A 20,581-nucleotide genomic window follows, 5' to 3' on the forward strand; every position below is an offset into this window, starting at 1 on the left:
TCCCCAAGATCGTCATCCTCCTCCTCCTCATCTTCCCCATCTGCAAAATCCTCAGGCATGGCGGAGAGTATCCCATCATCGGAGTCCACAGACAGGGGTGGGGTAGTGGTGGCGGCCCCCCCTAGAATTGCATACAGCTCAGCGTAGAAGCGGCAAATCTGGGACTCTGTCTGAGAGCGTCCGTTTCATTCTTTGGTTTTCTGGTACGCTTGTCTGAGCTCCTTAAATTTCACGCGGCACTGTGTGGTGTACCTGCTGTAGCCTCTGGCCCTCATGGCCTCTGAGATTTTTTGAAATGTTTTGGCATTTAGTCTTTTGGAAAGTAGTTCTGATAGCACGGATTCCTCTCCCCATACAGCGATCAGATCCAGTACCTCCCTTTCGGTCCATGCTGGAGCTCTTTTTCGATTTGGGACTACATGGTCACCTGTGCTGATGAGCTCGCCTGGCCAATCAGGAAATGAGATTCAAAAGGGCTTTTCCTGTACACCTGGCCAGTGCATCCGAGTTCAGAGTGCTGTCCAGAGCGGTCACAATGATGCACTGTGGGATAGCTCCCAAAGGCCAATACCTTCGAATTGCATCCACACTAACCCTAATTTGAAATGGCTCTGTTGATTCAGCGCTAATCTCCTCATTGGGGAGGAGTACAGAAATCGGTTTTAAGATCCCCTTATGTCGAAAAAATGGCTTCGTTGTGTGGACGGGTGCATGGTTAATTCGATTTAACGCTGATAAATCCGACATAAACTCGTAGTGTAGACCAGGCCTTTGTCACTTAGCAGTAGCCACCGAAGGGACATAGCTGCTGTGGTTGAGTACCCAAAGAGTGACCCCTCCCCCACAGGGCCCTCTGCAAGAGACATCTTAAACTAAAATCCCCTTCCTAACCTAGCACCCATTCACTAGCCAGCCACTGTCTCTCCCAGCTAAGGCCCTCTCATGGCCTTTCATGCCATCCTTCTCAAAACAAATAACCCCCTCATTACTCCAAGCATTGTGTCCCCGTCCCTAGAACCGCTCTGCCACTACAGTGAAAGGCACATAGCACAAGCACTGACTTCCATGGTCTCTGCACCTTACCCCACCAGTCTCGCTCTCACACAAACAGAGGGAAGAATTCAAGACCATCCTTAACCTTAACCCCAAGGACCTCTCTCACTCATGGATTCACACCCTTTTATCTCCCCCTCTCGATTTTTAAGACTCACTCTCAGAAAAAAAGAAGACAGTACACAAATTGACGACATCTCTTGGCCTCTCCCAGCACACGCTGTCCCCGCGTCTAATCCCACATCACCTACATCAAGCCTCCTCGCCACATAGTCTAACACAGGTACCACACCAGGGGATTCACACTTTACTAATTTCCCACGCTGCTAGCCTCTGACCCTGGCAGCAGAAATGCCTCAAATATAAGATATTACTTGTCCCCCATCTGGGCCCCTCTACATAAATGATCTACTGTTAATGCCATTTAAAAGATAAAACCACAAAGAAACCACCACTCAGGAGGCCTGAAGGTGTGTGTGCCTGGCCTGGCTGTGAAGAGTCCCCCAAAAGTTGTTCCTGCTGGTGGTGCAGGGGCAGTGCCAGGGCACAATGTAGACACAGCCTCCTACTGGCAGGGTCCCTGTGTCCCGACGTGCATCATTCCACCACAACCTGCCACGGAGCCTCAGTGAGAACCTCTGAGATTGCTTAGAGGACATCAGACTCTTCCCCCAGGGAGGTCTCTCGGTGTGTGAATATTTGAAACAAGCTGCCATGTAAGGAAGGCAACTTGTGCCTAGTCTCCTGCTTCTGGCTCCCTCTAGCCATACACTCAGTCTGCCAATGAAGAGGAGCAGACACCCAGTAATATAAAACAGTGCTGAAGAGCAGGAAATAACTGCCAAACAGCCTCCTCTCAGATGCCAACAGAAATTATCAATGGAAACACCCTATTTCCGACTAATCCGTGCAAGACCCCATATTGCAGGACTGTTCCCTGCATTGCTAGTGGGGTTGCTTGGCTCAACCCCCTTCCTTTCGGGACTATCCTACTTTCAAGCAGGTCTCACTGTCAGGAGCTTTTTCCTGATATACACCTTTAATTTACCCTTTCTTAGTTTCAGCCATTTACTCCAAGCTACCCCCCCTTGTAACGAAGTCAAGGATCACCCTCCCTCCCTGATATTCACACACTTTGGATGGCTGCAGATTTATGGTTCCTCTACGGCTGTCAAGCAATTAAAAAAATTAATTGCCATTAATAGCGCAATTAAAAAATTAAGCGCGATTAATCACATTGTTAAACAATACTAGAATACCATTTATTTAAATATTTTGGATGTTTTCTACATTTTCAAATATATTTATTTCAATTATAACACCAAATACAAGGGTACAGTACTCACTTTATATTTATTTTTGATTACAAGTATTTGCACTGCAAAAAACAAAATAGAATTTTTCAATTCACCTCATACAAGGACTGTAGGGCAATCTCTTTATCATGAAAGTTGAACTTACAAATGTAGAACTAGGTAAAATAAAACTGCTCAGTCCAACTTCTTGTTCAGCCAATCGCTCAGACAAACAGGTTTGTTACATTTGCAGGAGAGAGCTGCCCGCGTCTCGTTTACAAGCTCACTTGAAAATGAGAACAGGCATTTTAATGGCACTGTTGTAGCAAGCGTGACAAGATATTTATGTGCCAGATGCCCTAAAGATTCATATGTCCCTTCATGCTTCAACCACCATTCCCAGGGACACGCGTCCATGCTGATGATGGGTTCTGCTCGACAACAATCCAAAGCAGTGCAGGCCGACGCATGTTCATTTTCATTAACTGAGTCAGATGCCATCAGCAGAAGGCTGCTTTTATTTTTTGGTGGTTCGGGTTCTGTAGTTTCCTCATCTGAGTGTTGCTCTTTGAAGTCTCCCATAAGAACCAGAAGTCTTAAATCACCCTGATATCTGCTGGGAGAGCAATACATCGGTGCACAGACAATCCAGGAAGTTTTTGAAAAGTGTAGGGGACAATTTCCTGGTGCAAGTGCTGGAGGAACCAACAAGGGGCAAAGCTCTTCTTGACCTGCTGTTCACAAACCGGGAAGAATTAGTAGGGGAAGAAAAAGTGGATGGGAACCTGGGAGACAGTGACCATGAGGGAAGAAAGGAGACACAGGGAAGAAAGGAGAGCAACAGAATATGGACCCTGGACTTCAGAAAAGCAGACTTTGACAACCTCAGGGAACTGATGGGCAGGAGCCACTGGGAGAATAACATGAGGGGGAAAGGAGTCCAGGAGAGCTGGCTGTATTTTAAAGAATCCTTATTGAGGTTACAGTGACAAACCATCCAGATGTGTAGAAAGAATAGTAAATATGGCAGGCGACCAGCTTGGCTTAACCGTGAAATCCTTGCTGATCTTAAACACAAAAAAGAAGCTTACAAGAAGTGGAAGATTGGACTAATAGCCAGGGAAGAGTATAAAGAGAGTACAAAAAAGAAGCTTACAAGAAGTGGAAGATTGGACCAATAGCCAGGGAAGAGTATAAAAATATTGCTCAGGCGTGCAGGAGTGAAATCAGGAAGGCCAAATCGCACCTGGAGGTGCAGCTAGCAAGAGATAAGAGTAACAAGAAGAGTTTCTTCAGGTATGTTAGCAACAAGAAGAAAGACAAGGGAAGTGTGGGCCCCTTACTGAATGAGGGAGGCAACCTAGTGACAGAGGATGTGGAAAAAGCTAATGTACTCAATGCTTTCTTTGCCTCTGTCTTCACGAACAAGGTCAGCTCCCAGACTGCTGCACTGGGCAGCACAGCATGGGGAGGAGGTGACCAGCCCTCTGTGGAGAAAGAAGTGGTTTGGGACTATTTAGAAAAGCTGGACGAGCACAAGTCCATGGGGCCGGATGCGCTGCATCCAAGAGTGCTAAAGAAGTTGGTGGATGTGATTGCAGAGCCATTGGCCATTATCTTTGAAAGCTCGTGGTGATCGGGGGAGGTCCCAGATGACTGGAAAAAGGCTAATGTAGTGCCCATCTTTAAAAAAGGGAAGAAGGAGGATCCTGGGAACTACAGGCCAGTCAGCCTCACCTCAATCCCTGGAAAAATCATGGAGCAGGTCCTCAAGGAATCAATATTGATGCATTTACAGGAGAGGAAAGTGATCAGGAAGAGTCAGAATGGATTCACCAAGGGCAAGTCATACCTGACTAACCTAATTGCCTTCTATGATGAGATAACTGGCTGTGTGGATGAGGGGAAAGCAGTGGATGTGTTGTTCCTTGACTTTAGCAAAGCTTTTGACACAGTCTCCCACAGTGTTCTTGCCAGCAAGTTAAAGTAGTATGGGATGGATGAATGGACTATAAGGTGGATAGAAAGCTGGCTAGATTGTCAGGCTCAACGGGTAGTGATCAATGGCTCCATGTCTAGTTGGCAGCTGGTATCAAGCTGAGTGCTCCAAGGGTTGGTCCTCGAGCCGGTTTTGTTCAATATCTTCATTAATGATCTGGAGGATGACGTGGATTGCACCCTCAGCATGCTTGCAGATGACACTAAACTGAGAGGAGAGGTAGCTACGCTGGAGGGTAGGGATAGGATACAGAGGGACCTAGACAAATTAGAGGATTGGGCCAAAAAAATCTGATGAGGTTCAACAAGGACAAGTGCAGAGTCCTGCACTTAAGACGGAAAAATCCGATGCACCGCTACAGACTAGGGACCAAGTGGCTACGCAGCAGTTCTGCAGAAAAAGACCAAGGGGTTACAGTGGATGAGAAGCTGGCTATGAGTCAACAGTGTGCCCTTGTTGCCAAGAAGGCCAATGGCATTTTGGGCTGTCTAAGTAGGGGCACTGCCGCCAGCAGATCAAGGGACATGATTGTTCCCCTCTATTTGACATTGGTGAGGCCTCATCTGGAGTACTGTGTCCAGTTTTGGGCCTGAAACTACACGGATGTGGAAAAATTGGAAAGAGTCCAGTGGAGGGCAACAAAAATGATGAGGGGACTGGAACACATGACTTATGAGGAGAGGCTGAGGGAACTGGGATTGTTTAGTCTGCGGAAGAGAAGAATGAGGGGGGATTTGATAGCTGCTTTCAACTACCTGAAAGGGGGTTCCAAAGAGGATGGATCTAGACTGTTCTCAGTGATAGCAGATGACAGAACAAGGAGTAATGGTCTCAAGTTGCAGTGGGGGAGGTTTAGGTTGGATATTCGGAAAAACTTTTTCACTAGGAGGGTGGTGAGAAACACTGGAATGCATTACCTAGGGAGTGGTGGAATCTCCTTCCTTAGAAGTTTTTAAGGTCAGGCTTGACAAAGCCCTGGCTGGGATGATTTAGTTGGTGTTGTTCCTGCTTTGAGCAGGAGGTAAGACTAGATGACCTCCTGAGGTTCCTTCCAACCCTGATATTCTATGATTCTATGAAAGCATGCTCCACACCTCATCCTTCACAGATTTTGGAAGGCACTTCAGATTCTTAAACCTTGGGTCAAGTACTGCAGCTATCTTTAGAAATCTCACATTGGTGCCTTCTTTGCATTTTGTGAAATGTGCAGTGAAAGTGTTCTTAAAATGAACAACATGTGCTGGGTCATCATCCGAGACTGCTATAATATGAAATATATGGCAGAATATGGGTAAAACAGAACAGTGGACATACAATTCTCCCCCAAGGAGTTCAGTCACAAATTTAATTAACACATTTTTTTAACAAGCGTCATCAGCATGGAAGCATGTCCTCTGGAATGTTGGCTGAAGCATGAAGGCACATACAAATGTTTAGCATACCTGGCACGTAAATGCTTTGCAATGACCGCTACAAAAGTGCCATGCAAATGCTTGTTCTCACTTTCTGGGTGACATTGTAAATAAGAAGAGGGTAGCATTATCTCCTGTAAATGACAGGTTTCAGAGTAGCAGCCGTGTTAGTCTGTATTCACAAAAAGAAAAGGAGTACTTGTGGCACCTTAGAGACTAACAAATTTATTAGAGCATAAGCTTTCGTGAGCTACAGCTCACTTCATCGGATGCATTTGGTGGAAAAAAAAACACACAAAAAAAAATTTTTTTTTTTCCACCAAATGCATCCGATGAAGTGAGCTGTAGCTCACGAAAGCTTATGCTCTAATAAATTTATTAGTCTCTAAGGTGCCACAAGTACTCCTTTTCTTTCTCCTGGAAATGTAAACTAACTTGTTTGTCCTAGCGATTAGCAGAACAAGAAGTAGAACTGAGTGGATTTGTAGGCTCTGAAGTTTTACATTGTTTTATTTTTGAGTGCAGTTATGTAACAAAAAAAATCTACATTTGTAGGTTGCACTTTCACAATAAAGAGATCACACTACAGTACTTGTATGAGGTGAATTGAAAAATACTATTTCTTTTGTTTATCATTTTTATCGTGCAAATATTTGTAGTCAAAAATAATATACACTTTGATTTCAGTTACAACACAGAATACAATATATATGAAAATGTAGAAAAACATCCAAAATATTTAATAAATTTCAATTGGTATTCTATTGTTTAACAGTGTGATTAAAACTATGATTAACTGCGCTTAATTTTTTTTAAATCGCGATTACGTTTTTTGAGTTAATCGCATGAGTTAACTGCGATTAAATCAAGAGCACTAATTTCCTCACAACTTTTTGACAAACTACAAGATTGAAACTCTGTATCATTTCTCCAGAGAATGCAGTCCCTCCAATCCTCCGAGCAGTTCACTTGCTATTCTATAGATTTTCTCTAGTTTATCATATCTTTCTGGTATTGAGGGCCTTTAAACTGAATATAATATTCCAGATGTGGTGACACCAGAGCTATTTAGAAAGGAACTATCCCCTCCTGCTTTATGATGGAAGCCTCTACCCCTGCCGCTCTTCCACCATTCGTTTGGCATACCAGGGGTTTAACTGGGAGCAATGAAGGAAAAAGTCACACAGAATATCAGGAAACATTCCTTGGCAATGGTATGTATTAGACAGCGGATTCATCTCCCCTTTGGAAGGGTTGGGAGATCTATCCCTTGGGAAATTTCAAATTAGACTGGACAACGTGTACAAATGGGTCAATCCTGCATTGGTCAAGGACAGAGAACTAAATTGGACCCAACAGCTCTTTTCCAGCTCTAGGTTTAGGAATAACAGCAAGAGGATATATCCAAGCCTAGGTATTCTCTATCCCCTATATGTCCCCTTCCTGTTGGTCTGTATGCCCCCTGCCCTGGTGACTATGCGTGTCCCCTATTCTGATGCCCATCTGCCTCATGTTTCTCTCCTCACCTGATTATAGAGAGCGCAGATATGGAGCGCCGTGTTTCCTGAGGCATTCTGTGAGGTCATGTCGGCTCCATAGAAGAGAAGATGCTCCAGGTGCTGCACATGGCCATAGCGACATGCCTACTCAGAAAGGAACAGAGAAACAATGAAAAAGAGAAAGATGATAAGGAAGAACAGGAAAGTTTTGGACCCATTCACACAGATTTGAAAGTAATTTGGAAATGGCTTTTGAATACAGTCACCTGGCAGGGTACAGAACACACCAGGCCAAGCAAATCATAGCTATTCTGTTCTGAAACACCTTTCAGACTTTAACTGCCTTTCACCCTGCAGCGAAACTCAGACCCATACTCCTGCGGTCTTATCTTCACTAAACAATTACATCACAGAATCATAGAATCGTAGGACTGGAAGGAACCTCGAGATGTCATCTAGTCCAGTCCCCTTCACTCATGGCAGGACTATTATTTAGACCACCCCTGACAGGTGTTTGTCTAATCTGCTTTTAAAAACTTCCAATGATGGAGATTACACAACCTCTCTAGGCAATTTAGTCCTAATGTCCAACCTAAACCACCCTTGCTACAATTTAAGCCCATTGCTTCTTGTCCTATTCTCAGAGATTAACAAGAACAATTTTTCTCTCTCCTCCTTGTAACAACTTTTTCTGTACTTGAAAACTGTTATGTCCCACCCCCCCGTTTTCTCTTCTCCAGACTAAACAAACCCAATTCTTTCAATCTTTCTTCATAAGTCACATTTTCTAGACATTTAATCATTTTTAAAAGTGGCAAAGAGTCCTGTGGCACCTTACAGACTAACAGACATATCGGAGCATAAGCTTTCATGGGTGAATACCCACTTCGTCGGATGCGCATCTGACAAAGTGGGTATTCACCCACGAAAGCTTATGCTCCGATATGTCTGTTAGTCCATAAGGTACCACAGGACTCTTTGCCGCTTTTACAGAGGGCTACCCCTCTGGTGCTTAATCGTTTTTGTTGCTCTTCTCTGGACTTTCTCCAATATGTTCACATCTTTCCTATGGTACCAAGAACTGGACACTATACTCCATCTGAGGCCTAATCAGTGTGCAGTAGAGCAGAAGACTTACTTCTCATGTCTTGCTAACAAGACACAAGAAGTAATTAATCAATACAGAGATGTTTCGAGAACTATGTCCTTGCGGATTCATGTTAACTAACAGAAAACTGACCACACTGGAAACAAAGTTGTGGTCAATGTTGCATCAGCTGCTCCTGGGTAAACCCCATCTATTCTAACTCAGTGTAATTTCCTAGTGAAGGGGAAGGACGACAACAGGAAGCCAGAATCTCTAGGTTACTAAGTAGTTTCTCCCTTCTAATTATGGTCTATATAGTGATTCCAGACAGTGTCACAAGGGGCAATTGCAAAGACCTGCAATGAAGACCACAGGTTGGAGGCATCTCTGTATTGACTAATGCAGTAAAAAGCATCTTGTTTCTCATGCTAGTGATGGGTGTCCTGGCTGTCCTCAGAGTCAAATGCCTGGATATGGGGAGAGCTCATTTGGTGAAAACCCAATCCACCGACAACAGAAAAGCATTTACTCTGGGGGTGCCTATTTTAAGAATACATTCACATGGACAACCATTAAATATAAGGCTCTAATCTAAGTGGTTTCCATTATGCCACTCTTCTAGACTCACCTGGTGGATTTCTTGCCAGCCATTCTCATCTACACAGCCCACCTTGGCATAGTCATGAAGCAGAAGCTCGCAGCAATATGGGTCTCCTCCAACCATGGCACTGTGGTACAAAGGAGTTAATCCTCGGCTGTCCTTGTAATCCGGGGAAGCACCCAGGTCTAAGAGTGTCTGCAGGAAGAGTGCAAGATTCACTGGGGATTTCTCTAGGGTCTGAATGTTGCAAAGATCAAGATCAGGAACAACACAGTACAAAACCTGCAGGGGAAGGGAGGGGATAGATGTCTCTAGCCCTAGCAGAGTGCAGGACTCACTCCATCCCAGAGCTCACTTAGCCAGTTTACAATTAGTTATAAACAGCCATGCACTGTGTTCCAGAGAGGTCTGAAGACAACATCCTGGCTGCAGACAACTTAGATTTTACCCAGACCATACAAAAGGAGGGGAGGAGGGGTGGCAGGAAAGCAGGGTAACTTAAGGAGAGGGCAGCATGCATCTTGTAGTAGTAGGAAAGTGGAAAGGACAGGAGTGTCCCAGATCTCCCCTTCTCAGTCTGACCCCTTCAGGGCCAAGTGGCCCTGCCAGCACATCTCACCTTCCCAAGGACTTACCATCAGGGCAATGTGGTTCCGGCACCGGATGGCCTTATGAAGTGCTGTCATTCCTTCCCGAGTCCTGAAATCCAGATGTGCTCCTCCATTCTTCAGCACTTTGATCACCTCGGCACTGTGCTCCAGCTGGGCTGCCATTGTCAGAGGGCATTCTGAAGCACCCACCCACCCAGGAAAGAGAAGAGGAACGTCTGAGAAACATAATAAAATACCTTTCTCCTCTGTTCCCTCGAGCTGACCACAGGTGACTCCTGAGCCGTTCAGTAGAAGTGCCCCATGCCCATTCCTTCACCCCAGTAATATCTAGTAGTTGTTTGCATCACTTTCCCTTTTAATGAGCTGTCTCCCTTCGAATTCAGTCATAACCTCATCCCAGCTCTGCATGACACTGTATATCCCCAGCTTCTCCAAGGAGATAGCAAAGGGACACTTCCCCTCCTCTCCCAGCCTGGCTGCAGACAGCAGCAGCTGCACTGTTTGAAGATCTCTTGACAGTAGGAAGTTGAACTAGGAGCTGACTTAAAACTCATCATCAGTTTCTGGACCCAAACACCCACATTTTGGTGAGGCTGGGAGTCCTGAGCAGCAGAAAGGGGAAGAGAAGGGCTGGAAGTGGGAGGGTGAAGCAGGAGTGAAGAGCAGTTGCAGGGTTGGCTGGAATGTTGCAGGATGGGGGATACCTACCACATCCATTATAGCAAAAGGGATAACGTAGGATATAGGGAGGGAATAGATTCTCTCTCCTATGGTTTTAAGACACTTAACACAATGTGCATAGGGGTATTCAGTTTTTTGTGATGAAGTCCCAGCTATTTATCAGTGGGAACTGGTGCATGGGTGCGACCTCATCAAAAGGCCAGATCAGAACATGACAATCAGCATCCACAGATACTGTACATACTCATAGATTCCAAGCTCTGTTGTATTGATTTAGATGGAATATATGGGCCCAAAGAGAAAAAGATGTTAACAACCCTGTTACTGCCCAAGGTTCGAGGTTTAGCATTCAGAAACTTCAGACAGCTTAGTACCATGGCAAGCATAACTTTAAACATCTTTTTTAAACTTGTTATTAAAGATACAGAAAAAGAAAGAAAAACATTAAAACATATGAAATGTAAGGTTATTAAATAAGGCTTTTGTTTTAACAAGATCTCTTGTTCCATTGGCTGGGCGAAGTGTTTAAAAGGAACACACACACACACACACACACACAAACACACACACACCCCGAATCTGACAGTCATTCAGGTAGTGTTGGCAGTCTATCGCTGATGATGATGATATTGTCTCAGTTCTCATCTATGGCTACGGAGGGATAGCTCAGTGGTTTGAGCATTGGCCTGCTAAACCCAGGGTTGTGAGTTTGATCCTGCAGGGGGCCATTTAGGGATCTAGGGCAAAAATTGGGGATTGGCCCTGCTTTGAGCAGGGGGTTGGACTAGAACCTCCTGAGGTCCCTTCCAACCCTGATATTCTATGATTCTTTATGACTCTGAAGTCAGAACCCTGATGCACAGAGTCGGCCGCACTGAGGGCATGGGAAGTCTATATCTATGATGTTTGATGATGCAGTTCTGTGGCGCCTTTCACGTGCAGCGTGGAGATGATTTCCTCGATCCTTCTCAAACCTGTGACATGCTGAAACTGTCAGTGAGTCCTGTTCTGAGCCATTTGCTCCAGTTCTTTAAGATTGATGCCAGCCCACTGGATGCCAGCTCTTCAGGCTATTTTTTAAGTGCTTATACGGATGACCCTTCTTTCTTTGCCCTGCCTCAGCTCCCCACTGCACTGTAGATCTTCAATTTGGTGGAGAGACAAATGTTGTTGGTTAAGGACTTTTGTTCGGAGTCGGCCAAGGGCCTGGCTGGCTTTACTAATTCTTGAGGAAATTTCCTTATCAAGGGTACCATCACTCAAGATGGTGCTGCCCAAATATTTGAATTGATCCACATTTTTCAGCTGCGTGTCTTGGATGAAGATAGCTGGTGCTGTGGCATTGGAATGAGATGCTGGTTGTAACAAGACCTGTGTCTTTCTGAGAGTGATGGTGAGGCCAAAGAGCGGGGATGTTTCAGATGGTATTAAAGATAGTAATAATCATCTTCCTTGGGGAAAAGAGAAGAAGTTAGGTGAGATGGGCTGGAGTTGCTGTCACTGCCATTGTTAAAGGCCGATCCCATTTCCTACAGACAGAACAAGACAAAAAACACACAAAAGGGGAGAGAAATGAACAGCAAAGAGAGTAAACATAGCTTCTGTCTCTGGTGTTGACTCTCATTCACAACAACCTCACTGCTGGAGAAACTCAGGCCAAGCACATGATCCTATCAGCCACTCCAAGACCTGGCAAACTTTTCCCACTATCAGGCTGTTTAGGGCACTGCATCTGGCTGCCTCTTTCTGATTACAGGCTTACTGCATGTTGCAAATTATACAGAAGGCAAAAAGTGAGGAATAGGAAAGAGGAAAAATAAGGTGGGGAAGGAAAACACACAGAATGTGTGTGTGTGGGGGGGAGACAAGGTGGGGGAGGAAGAGAAGACAAAGTCATGTTTGGGATTCAACCAGAGTCAGTGAAGGTGGCAATGGCATCTGGGTCCCTCTCTCTGGCCAGGTCTGATCAGAACATCTCAGGATAAGGAGGACAAAGGCCCAACAATGTAACAGTGGATCTCAGGGCCCCAGGAGACTGTAGAGGTGGCAGCCATGATGGTGAAGCTCATTCCTTCCTGTTCTCCCATCTTTTAGTTAGCCATAGTTGCAGTTGTTTCCCTTCTTGATTTGGATTTACCCTGAAGACTTTTCTTTTAGGACTCCAAATGGGGTGATGCAAAGAATAGCCCATCCCCTCATTATTTTGTTCACCAATTAGATCTAATTTCTGATACACCAATTTTGGTTCATTAATTTTCAATCACACACTTTTCTTGTTTACCAGAAAAAGCAGCAAAGAGTCCTGTGGCACCTTGTAGACTAACGGATGTATTGGAGCATGAGCTTTCGTGGGTGAATACCCACTTTGTTGGATGCATATAGTGGAAATTTCCAGAGGCAGGTAGGAAATTTCCACTCCATGCATCCGACAAAGTGGGTATTCACCCACAAAAGCTCATGCTCCAATACATCTATTAGTCTATAAGGTGCCACAGGACTCTTTGCCGATTTTACAGATCCAGACTAACACAGCTACCCCTCTGAAGCTTGTTTATCAGACATGACCTTAACACAGTCCTTTAGTTATTTCAGTAGGCCTTTTTTGTTTGTACTAATTCTGTTTTTTCTGTCTCCTTTTTACACTTTTTACCCCATCAACATTTATTGTTATAGATTAGTGTGACATTTTGTGAATTTTCACTGTTTACAGTTGAGCTTACAGTTGTGATAATTGGGCCTACAAATTTATCCTAACAGCACCAATTAGTTAATCTTTTATTTTTTAAGCATTTCTTTGCATACGTTTTTACATGTTGGAGTATTTTCACTGTATGAAGTGTTATGTGCATAAAACTATATGTACTGATCCATTTCCAGCCAATAAAGGTTTATGGGCATCTTCTTCTTCTCGTATCCTTGTCACAAACTAGATGTTTTACCAGAACTATGCACAAGCGATGGCTCTTTCCATCACTGCAGCGAGGTCCTCCTTCATACAGGTTTCCCCAAAGAGTCGGCAAACGAGCAGGTGGTCCATGGTCTGCACCGCACTCACATATATTCGTGTCATTAGAGTAGTCCCATTTGATCATATTAGTCTTTGATCTACCAGTTTGCATACACAGGTAGTTCAGGCATTGTCACATTGACCAGTCTGTGTCATCCCCTCTGGGAAGGTCTTTCTGGGGTTCCACATCTATTTCAGTACATCCGACTGCACGGTATAGTCTTTCATTCCATAACCTCAGTTGTGCCTTGCCAGCTGTCATATCCAAAGGCATAACACTGGTTATAAAACTCTTTCACAATTTAAGGAGTTTGATTACTCCTATATGACCATATAATGGAAGCCTTGGATCTTCCATCTGCCATGATCTTTCCCTTTGGCTTGCTACTTTCCTCCTGAGATCAAGTGATGCAATGCCAGCCAGTAAGTAAAGGTTATCCTTTGGCGTTGGCTTAGATATCCTGTTATTCCAGGACAACTGTGGTTAGAAAGCTTATGCTCTAATAAATTTGTTAGTCTCTAAGGTGCCACAAGTACTCCTTTTCTTTTTGTGGTTAGAACAGAGTCTAGTTTCTTAACATGGACAGATCGTTTCCACACTGGACTTGCACACTCTGCTATGGAGTAGCACAAGACAATAGCAGTGGTTTGCAAAGTAAATAAGGTGACCAATTTTCAAAGGATGTTGTTGATGGACACCAGCTTTCCCTTTTGTCTTCTCTACATGTACTTTGATGGAAAGTGTCCATTCCAATGTCACCCCCAGGTAGACAGGGTTTGGGTGGGGTTCAGCCAGTGGGATTCCATCCCAGGTGATGTTTAGTTTCCGCTTGGCTTCTTGATGGTGTAGGTGAAAGGCCGTCACCCGTATCTTGTTGGCACAAAGCTGGTTCTTCTCATTCTCTATCGCCTCTCACCTCATACCGAATAGCATCTAATGCCGAACAAGCCAGATTTAGATCAGGCAAGTCCTGTACTGGCCAAATATTAAATATCACTCAGCACAGAGAAGATGGATTTGAGAGAGGGATGATAACAAGCACTATGTTCATAGATCTATCGGCAACATATGATACAGTCAACCACCAAAACTTGCTTGCCTAAGTCTACGATATGACACAAAACTACTGCCTAGTGCAGCTCATCCAATCTCTTCTGGAGAACTGGAGAACAGATGTTTTTACGTAAAACTGTGCAAGAAACAGACCCACTGGAGATGACAATGAAATGGCCTCCCACAGGGCAGTGTGTTGGAACCAGTCCTCTTCAACAGATACACCAATCACCAGCCCATACAGACCAATACACGGAGCTTTATATTTCCTGATGATCTATGCATTACGTCACAGGAGAAGGATTTTGATGCTCTCGAGAAAAGACAACGTACACTGAGCAACCTCTCAGTTTATTACGATAAGACTCTGCTTCGTGCTAACCCAACCAAAAACAGGTGATGGCCTTTATGGGAATAATTCCCCATGTGATAAAAAACCTTCAGCTTATAACAGCACATGCCCCAAAACAACTTAGAAGTACCGTATGGACTGGGTCTGCCGAGCTTCTATGGTGTGTAGTTTCCTTTGAGGATTTGAGAAGCATCACACGAACTTGGTCAGAAGGGAGGGGATGTAGAGCAGGGACTATACTCTTGATCAGCAAGAGAAGAACTCAGACCATCAGGACACATATTATTGTGCTGAAGTTCAGCATTTTCAGGAGTCAATTCTCCTAGAAAATCTCCCTTCTCCAACCAACTGGGATGTATATTTTTTCCTGTGAAAAGGACAGTAGGTCCAAAATGATCCTGATATAACACTTTCTATGAAACAGTTGTTCACACATAGATTATTCTCTAGCAAAAAGGGGGACCCATTTTATACTGGCTTTGAGGCTGAAAATATTATCCATCAGCATGCTTTTCTCTCTATCAGTTTCGATGATGGAGACACATTGCTATTTTTTTAATGCTAATTATGACAATATTCAGGCTGTCAAGCAATTAAAAAAATTAATCATGATTAATCCTGCTGTTAATACTAGAATACCATTTATTTAAATATTTTTGGATGTCTTCTACATTTTCAAATATATTGATTTCAATTACAACACAGAATACAAAGTGTACAGTGCTCACTTTATATTTAATTTTTATTATATGTATTTGCACTGTAAAAAACAAAAGAAATAGTATTTTTCAATTCACCTAATACAAGTACTGTAGTGCCATATCTTTATCATGAAAGTTGAACTTACACATGTAGAATTATTTACAAAAAATAATTGCATTCAAAAATAAAACAGTGTAAAACTTTAGCGCCTACTCGTCCACTCAGTCCTACTTCAGCCAATCACTCAGACAAACAAGTTTGGTTACAATTTGCAGGAGATAATGCTGCCCGCTTCTTGTTTACAATGTCACCTGAAAGTGAGAACAGATGTTCGCATGGCACTGTTGTAGCCAGCATTGCAAGATATTTACATGCCAGATGCACTAAAGATTCATATGTCCCTTCATGCTTCAACCACCCTTCCAGAAGACATGCGTCCATGCTGATGATGGGTTCTGCTCAATAACGATCCAAAGCAGAGTGGATATACGCATGTTCATTTTCATCATCTGAGTCAGATGCCACCAGTAGAAGGCTGATTTTATTTTTCGGTGGTGCTAACCAAGAGTAGTTTCCACATCTGAGTGTTGCTCTTTTAAGATTTCTGAAAGCATGCGCCACATCTCATCCCTCTCAGATTTTGGACAACGCTTCAGATTCTTAAACCTTGAGTCGAGTGCTGAAGCTATTTTTAGAAATCTCACATTGGTATCTTCTTTGCGTTTTGTCAAAACTGCTGTGAAAGCGTTCTTAAAACGAACATGTGCTGGGTCATCATCCAAGACTGCTATTACACGAAGTATATGGCAGAATGCGGGTGAAACAGAATAGGAGACAAACAATTCTCCCCCAAGGAGTTTAATCTCAAATTTAATTAACGAGTTTTTTTTTAAAAAGTGTTATCAGCATGGAAACACATCTGCTGGAATGGTGGCCGAAGCATGAAGGGGCATAAGAACATTTAGCATATCTGGCATGTAAATACCTTGCAACACCAGCTACAAAAGTGCTATGCGAATGCCTGTTCTCACTTTCAGGTGACATTGTAAATAAAAAGCAGGCAGCAGTATCTCTCGTAAATGTAAACAAACTTGTTTGTCTTAGCAGTTGGCTGAACAAGAACTCTGAACAAGAAGTAGGACTTAATGGACTTGTAGGCTATAAAATTTTAAATTGTTTTGGTTTTGAGTGCAGTTATGTAACAAAAAAATCTACATTTGTAAGTTACACTTTCATGATAAATAGATTGCACTACAGTACTTGTATGAGGTGAATTGAAAAATAGTATTTCTTTTGTTTATCATTTTTACAGTGCATATATAATAAAAAAATATAAAGTGAGCACTGTATACTTTCTATTCTGTGTTGTAATTTAAATCACTATATTTGAAAATGTAGAAAAACATCAAAAATATTTAATACATTTTAATTGGTATTCTACTGTTTAACAGTGTAATTAATTTTTAATCGCAATTAATTTTTTTAGTTAATCACATGAGTTAACTGCAATTAATTGTCAGCCTTAGAAAAAATATTTTTGTTTGAAAACTAGCCTTCTTCAAAGCCCTCCTCCAAATCCAACTCTGCTGTGATGCACACAAGAAATCCACCAACTAACAATGGCAGCTTGAATATCAGATGGGAGAGCTGACATTTATTTATTTAAACTTGCAAAGAATTTAGAAATATCAAGTTGAGCATGCAGCTAACGAGAGGCCTCAATGCTGTTACCCCTAATCCTTTCTTTCCCCCATCCCTCTTCCTGTTTGTCACATTCATTTGTTACATCTTTTCTTTAGATTGCATGTTCTTTGAGGACAGCCACTACTACTTCTTGTATATCTGTATAGCACCTAGAACAACTGCCCCCAATCCTAACGGGGTTCTGAGGGAGTTACCCTGGTGTAAATAAATCATGATTGTTTCAAGACTATGCTGAAAATTATTTACCAAGGGATTCCCAAGGTCTGGCTTTACTCAGCTTTCAATATATATATGCAACATAGAAAGTATCAGAGACACTTCAAAATGCAGCAGAAAGAAACCATGTTATAATCTCTCCTACTGGAATGAATATGTTCAATTTCATTCATATTATCAGAAGGAAAAAATCCACTTCCCCTTGAGAGTTAACGTTAGCATTTAGCAAATATGAAGCTGTTTTTCAAGTTACAAGCATAGATTCATAAATCATAAGGCCAGAGGGGACCTGGCCAGAGGACTTCCCTAAATTAATTCAGGATGATAAATCAGCCTTGACTTGGGAGCCTGGTTGCAACCTTACTAAAGAGAGACAAGAGACTTCCTATAGCGCTCCCGTAGCTTTTGCCATTGTCATAGGAAGAATCTGTCCCTGACATGCACAGCCTACAAGCAACACATGACACCAGTATCTTTGTAGTTGTAGCTGAAACCACTACACAGCGCGATGTCACTTATGACAAACAATGCAGCATACACTTTTGGTTGAGTGCAAATGAATTGTTCATAATTCACCCGACACACTGAAGTGAGTTCAATAAGGTATCACTGATTTGTCAGCCAAAGGTTCCAAGTAACTAGATTAAAAGATTTTAAGGGACCATTTGGATCATCTAATCCAGGGGTTCTCAAACTGTGGGTCAGGACCCCAAAGTGAGTCGGGACCCCATTTTAATGGGGTCGCCAGGGCTGGTGTTAGGCTTACTGGGGCCGGGGCCAAAGCTGAAGCCTGAGCTCCACTACCCAGGGCTGAAGCTGATGCCCTAGCCCCACCATCTGGGACCAAAGCCCAAGGGCTTCAGCCCTGGGTGATGGGACTTGGACTTCGGGTCTGGCTCCCCTGCCCGGGGCAGCGGGGTTCAGGCTTCGTCTTTGCACCCCCTCGCCCCCCGGGACAGCAGGGCTCAAGTGAGATCAGCCTTCGGTCCCCCCTCTAAGGGTCATGTAGTAATTTTTGTTGTCAGAAGGGGATCGCGGTGCAATGAAATTTGAGAACCCCTGTTCTAGTCTATCTAATTCTGCAGAACATAGACCACAGAATTTCACCAAGTGTTCCTTCATCAAGCCCATAACTTCTGTCTGAGCTAGAGCGTAGCTTTTAGAAAGACATCCAACCTGGATTTAAAGACTTCAAGTAACAGAGGCCACCACATCTCTATGTAAATTATTCCAATGGTTAATGAACCAATATGCATTTCTCTCCTGAGTGCTCCATGTTAGACTCCTGTAGACTTTAGGCAGTTGGTGGGGGGAAAAGAGGGAATGTGCTGTGGCTAGCAAGGAGTGTGGGGCACAGCTGACCAGCAGTAGCAGAGAACTTACTGGAGGAGGGGACTACCTTGCAGATTTCCACACTCTCCTGTGACAAAGCTTAGGTGTGCAGCAGGGCACCTACCCACTTCCACAGCTTCTTCACTCTTTGCCACATTTACCTCTGCCCTGGAAGTAGCTGCTACTTACCCCCATGTTATGCAAGAGACCCTGACTAGCACTGCCCAATACTGTACAGCAGCCTTTATAATTTCAGTATGAATAAAACTGCCTTCATTTGTTCTCTCCCTGCACCCTGCTGGCCACAGTACAATACATTCACCACTGGTTCATTTTTCTCCATCCCAGCCTACAACAGAGACTTGGATTTAATTTTTAATTAATGGCAGTACCTTAAACATGATTAATATTACTCTTGAAAACTACCTGCTGCACAAGACAGTCTAAAAGTCTGGTATTGGTTTCAATTTGTGATGTAATGGGATTTCATCGGCAGATGGAGGGACACAAACAAACTAGACATTTTGCAATAAATTTTAAAATAAGCTCTTTTAATATAAATAAAAGTTATTCCATTTACTCCTGTTTTTCAGAACCTGTCCTGCTAATCCTTCCCAGAATTCCCCGTGTGCACTCAGCAGTGACAAATGAGTTCTCCCACAATTCACTGGGACAGAATTTGTAGAGTGGCTTAGCTTGATGCAGCTCTAAGAACCCTGGGATATGCCCCAGAGGTCTTAGTGCCTCACCTGAGTGAGTGAGTGGAGTCCTGATCTGGACCCAGCAGCTGGAGTGTCATTTCACAGTGTGGATGCTGTCACCCAGGCTAGGCTAACTCTAGTGTAGGTAACAGGACCTAACTCTGCAGTGAAGACGCACCCCTGGGTAAAGTAGTCAGTCCTGACTCCGGAGAGACTATTGCCTCTTCATGATACATTGACAGAGCCAAAGGCAAAGAGGGCCGAGAGAGCTCCCGACCATCCGCAAGGCTTGCGGGAGCAGCTAGAGGAATCAACAAGAGCTGGAGAAGGGAAGATTATTAAGCTTAAGATTATTGTAGGTTTGGAACAAGAGTTAGCCTGGGTTCAGGTGGAGGCTGAGAAAGAGAAACAGCACAGCTCAATCCTGGAGCGAGAACTGACCAATTAAAGGAGGCATGGCTACACCTGGAGCTATAAAGTCCTGTCAGGGGCAGGAAGGAGGGAGTCATTAGGACAGGCTGTGCCTGAAGAGAACAGACACAGAGTAGAGCTAATTCCTCTGGTGGGGCCCTGGGGCTCAGCAAGGCAGCCCTGGTACCAGTGCTATAGAAAGAGAAGAGAGCTAGCTGAGAAGGGGGGAGCTGAGCAGCAATTTGTGTTTGGTTTGTTTATGTTTGAAAAACAAACCTATTTAAAGAAGACTGGGCAAGGCAGTGTGTGTTTGGAAGCTGGGGACAAGCCTTGCCATGTCACAGAATCCAGGACAGCTCCTATGAATTCTACCCTCTGACCTGGAGCAAACACAAGGCCTTCTCCAGATTCAGACTTGGCCCTACAGATGGGAAAAAAGGCAAATTCTGTCCGGGGACCAGCTGGATCCCTTAGGGAAATGGTGCTTTTGGAAACTAGTCATCAAGGTACGGATCCATGGGGATGCTTTGTCACCTCAAGTATGCAGCAGCTAGTGACAAGCAGCAACTACCTGTTCAGTGTAGACAGGTGCTCAGCTACGTGTTCTTTTATCTCTCCAACAGTGACATCACTGGATGAGATTTCCAGGAGATTGTTCAGTGTTGAAAACATTTGAAATTTTTTGTTGTTAACTTGTGATTGCCAAAGATCTCGTTTTTTAGTAAAGGCATTAATTTTGTCGTTGAGTTTGAGAATGTTTGTTTCTCTTCCTTGTAGTGACTCAGTCAATGAATTTAAACACTCCAAAATATTTGCTAGACATGAGAGTGCTGCCAACCATCTGATGTCACTTAAATGCTTCTT

At 43.6% G+C, this 20,581-nt stretch overlaps 1 protein-coding gene across 2 annotated transcripts in view; it reads right to left on the bottom strand.

Annotated features, from left to right (window-relative positions):
* SHANK3 (SH3 and multiple ankyrin repeat domains 3) overlaps window positions 1–20,581 on the bottom strand; it is a 695,549-nt gene that overhangs the window by 485,006 nt on the left and 189,962 nt on the right. For both annotated transcript variants that reach the window (XM_043500373.1, XM_043500369.1), the window contains exons 7-9: window positions 9,582–9,733; window positions 8,974–9,141; window positions 7,286–7,402 (exon numbers count right to left, since the gene is read on the bottom strand). In XM_043500373.1, the coding sequence (XP_043356308.1) occupies window positions 7,286–7,402; window positions 8,974–9,141; window positions 9,582–9,733 (437 nt within the window). The remainder of the gene's footprint in view (window positions 1–7,285; window positions 7,403–8,973; window positions 9,142–9,581; window positions 9,734–20,581) is intronic.

This window comes from Dermochelys coriacea, chromosome 1 (genome assembly GCF_009764565.3).
Source record: "Dermochelys coriacea isolate rDerCor1 chromosome 1, rDerCor1.pri.v4, whole genome shotgun sequence".
Taxonomy (NCBI): Eukaryota; Metazoa; Chordata; order Testudines; family Dermochelyidae; genus Dermochelys; species Dermochelys coriacea.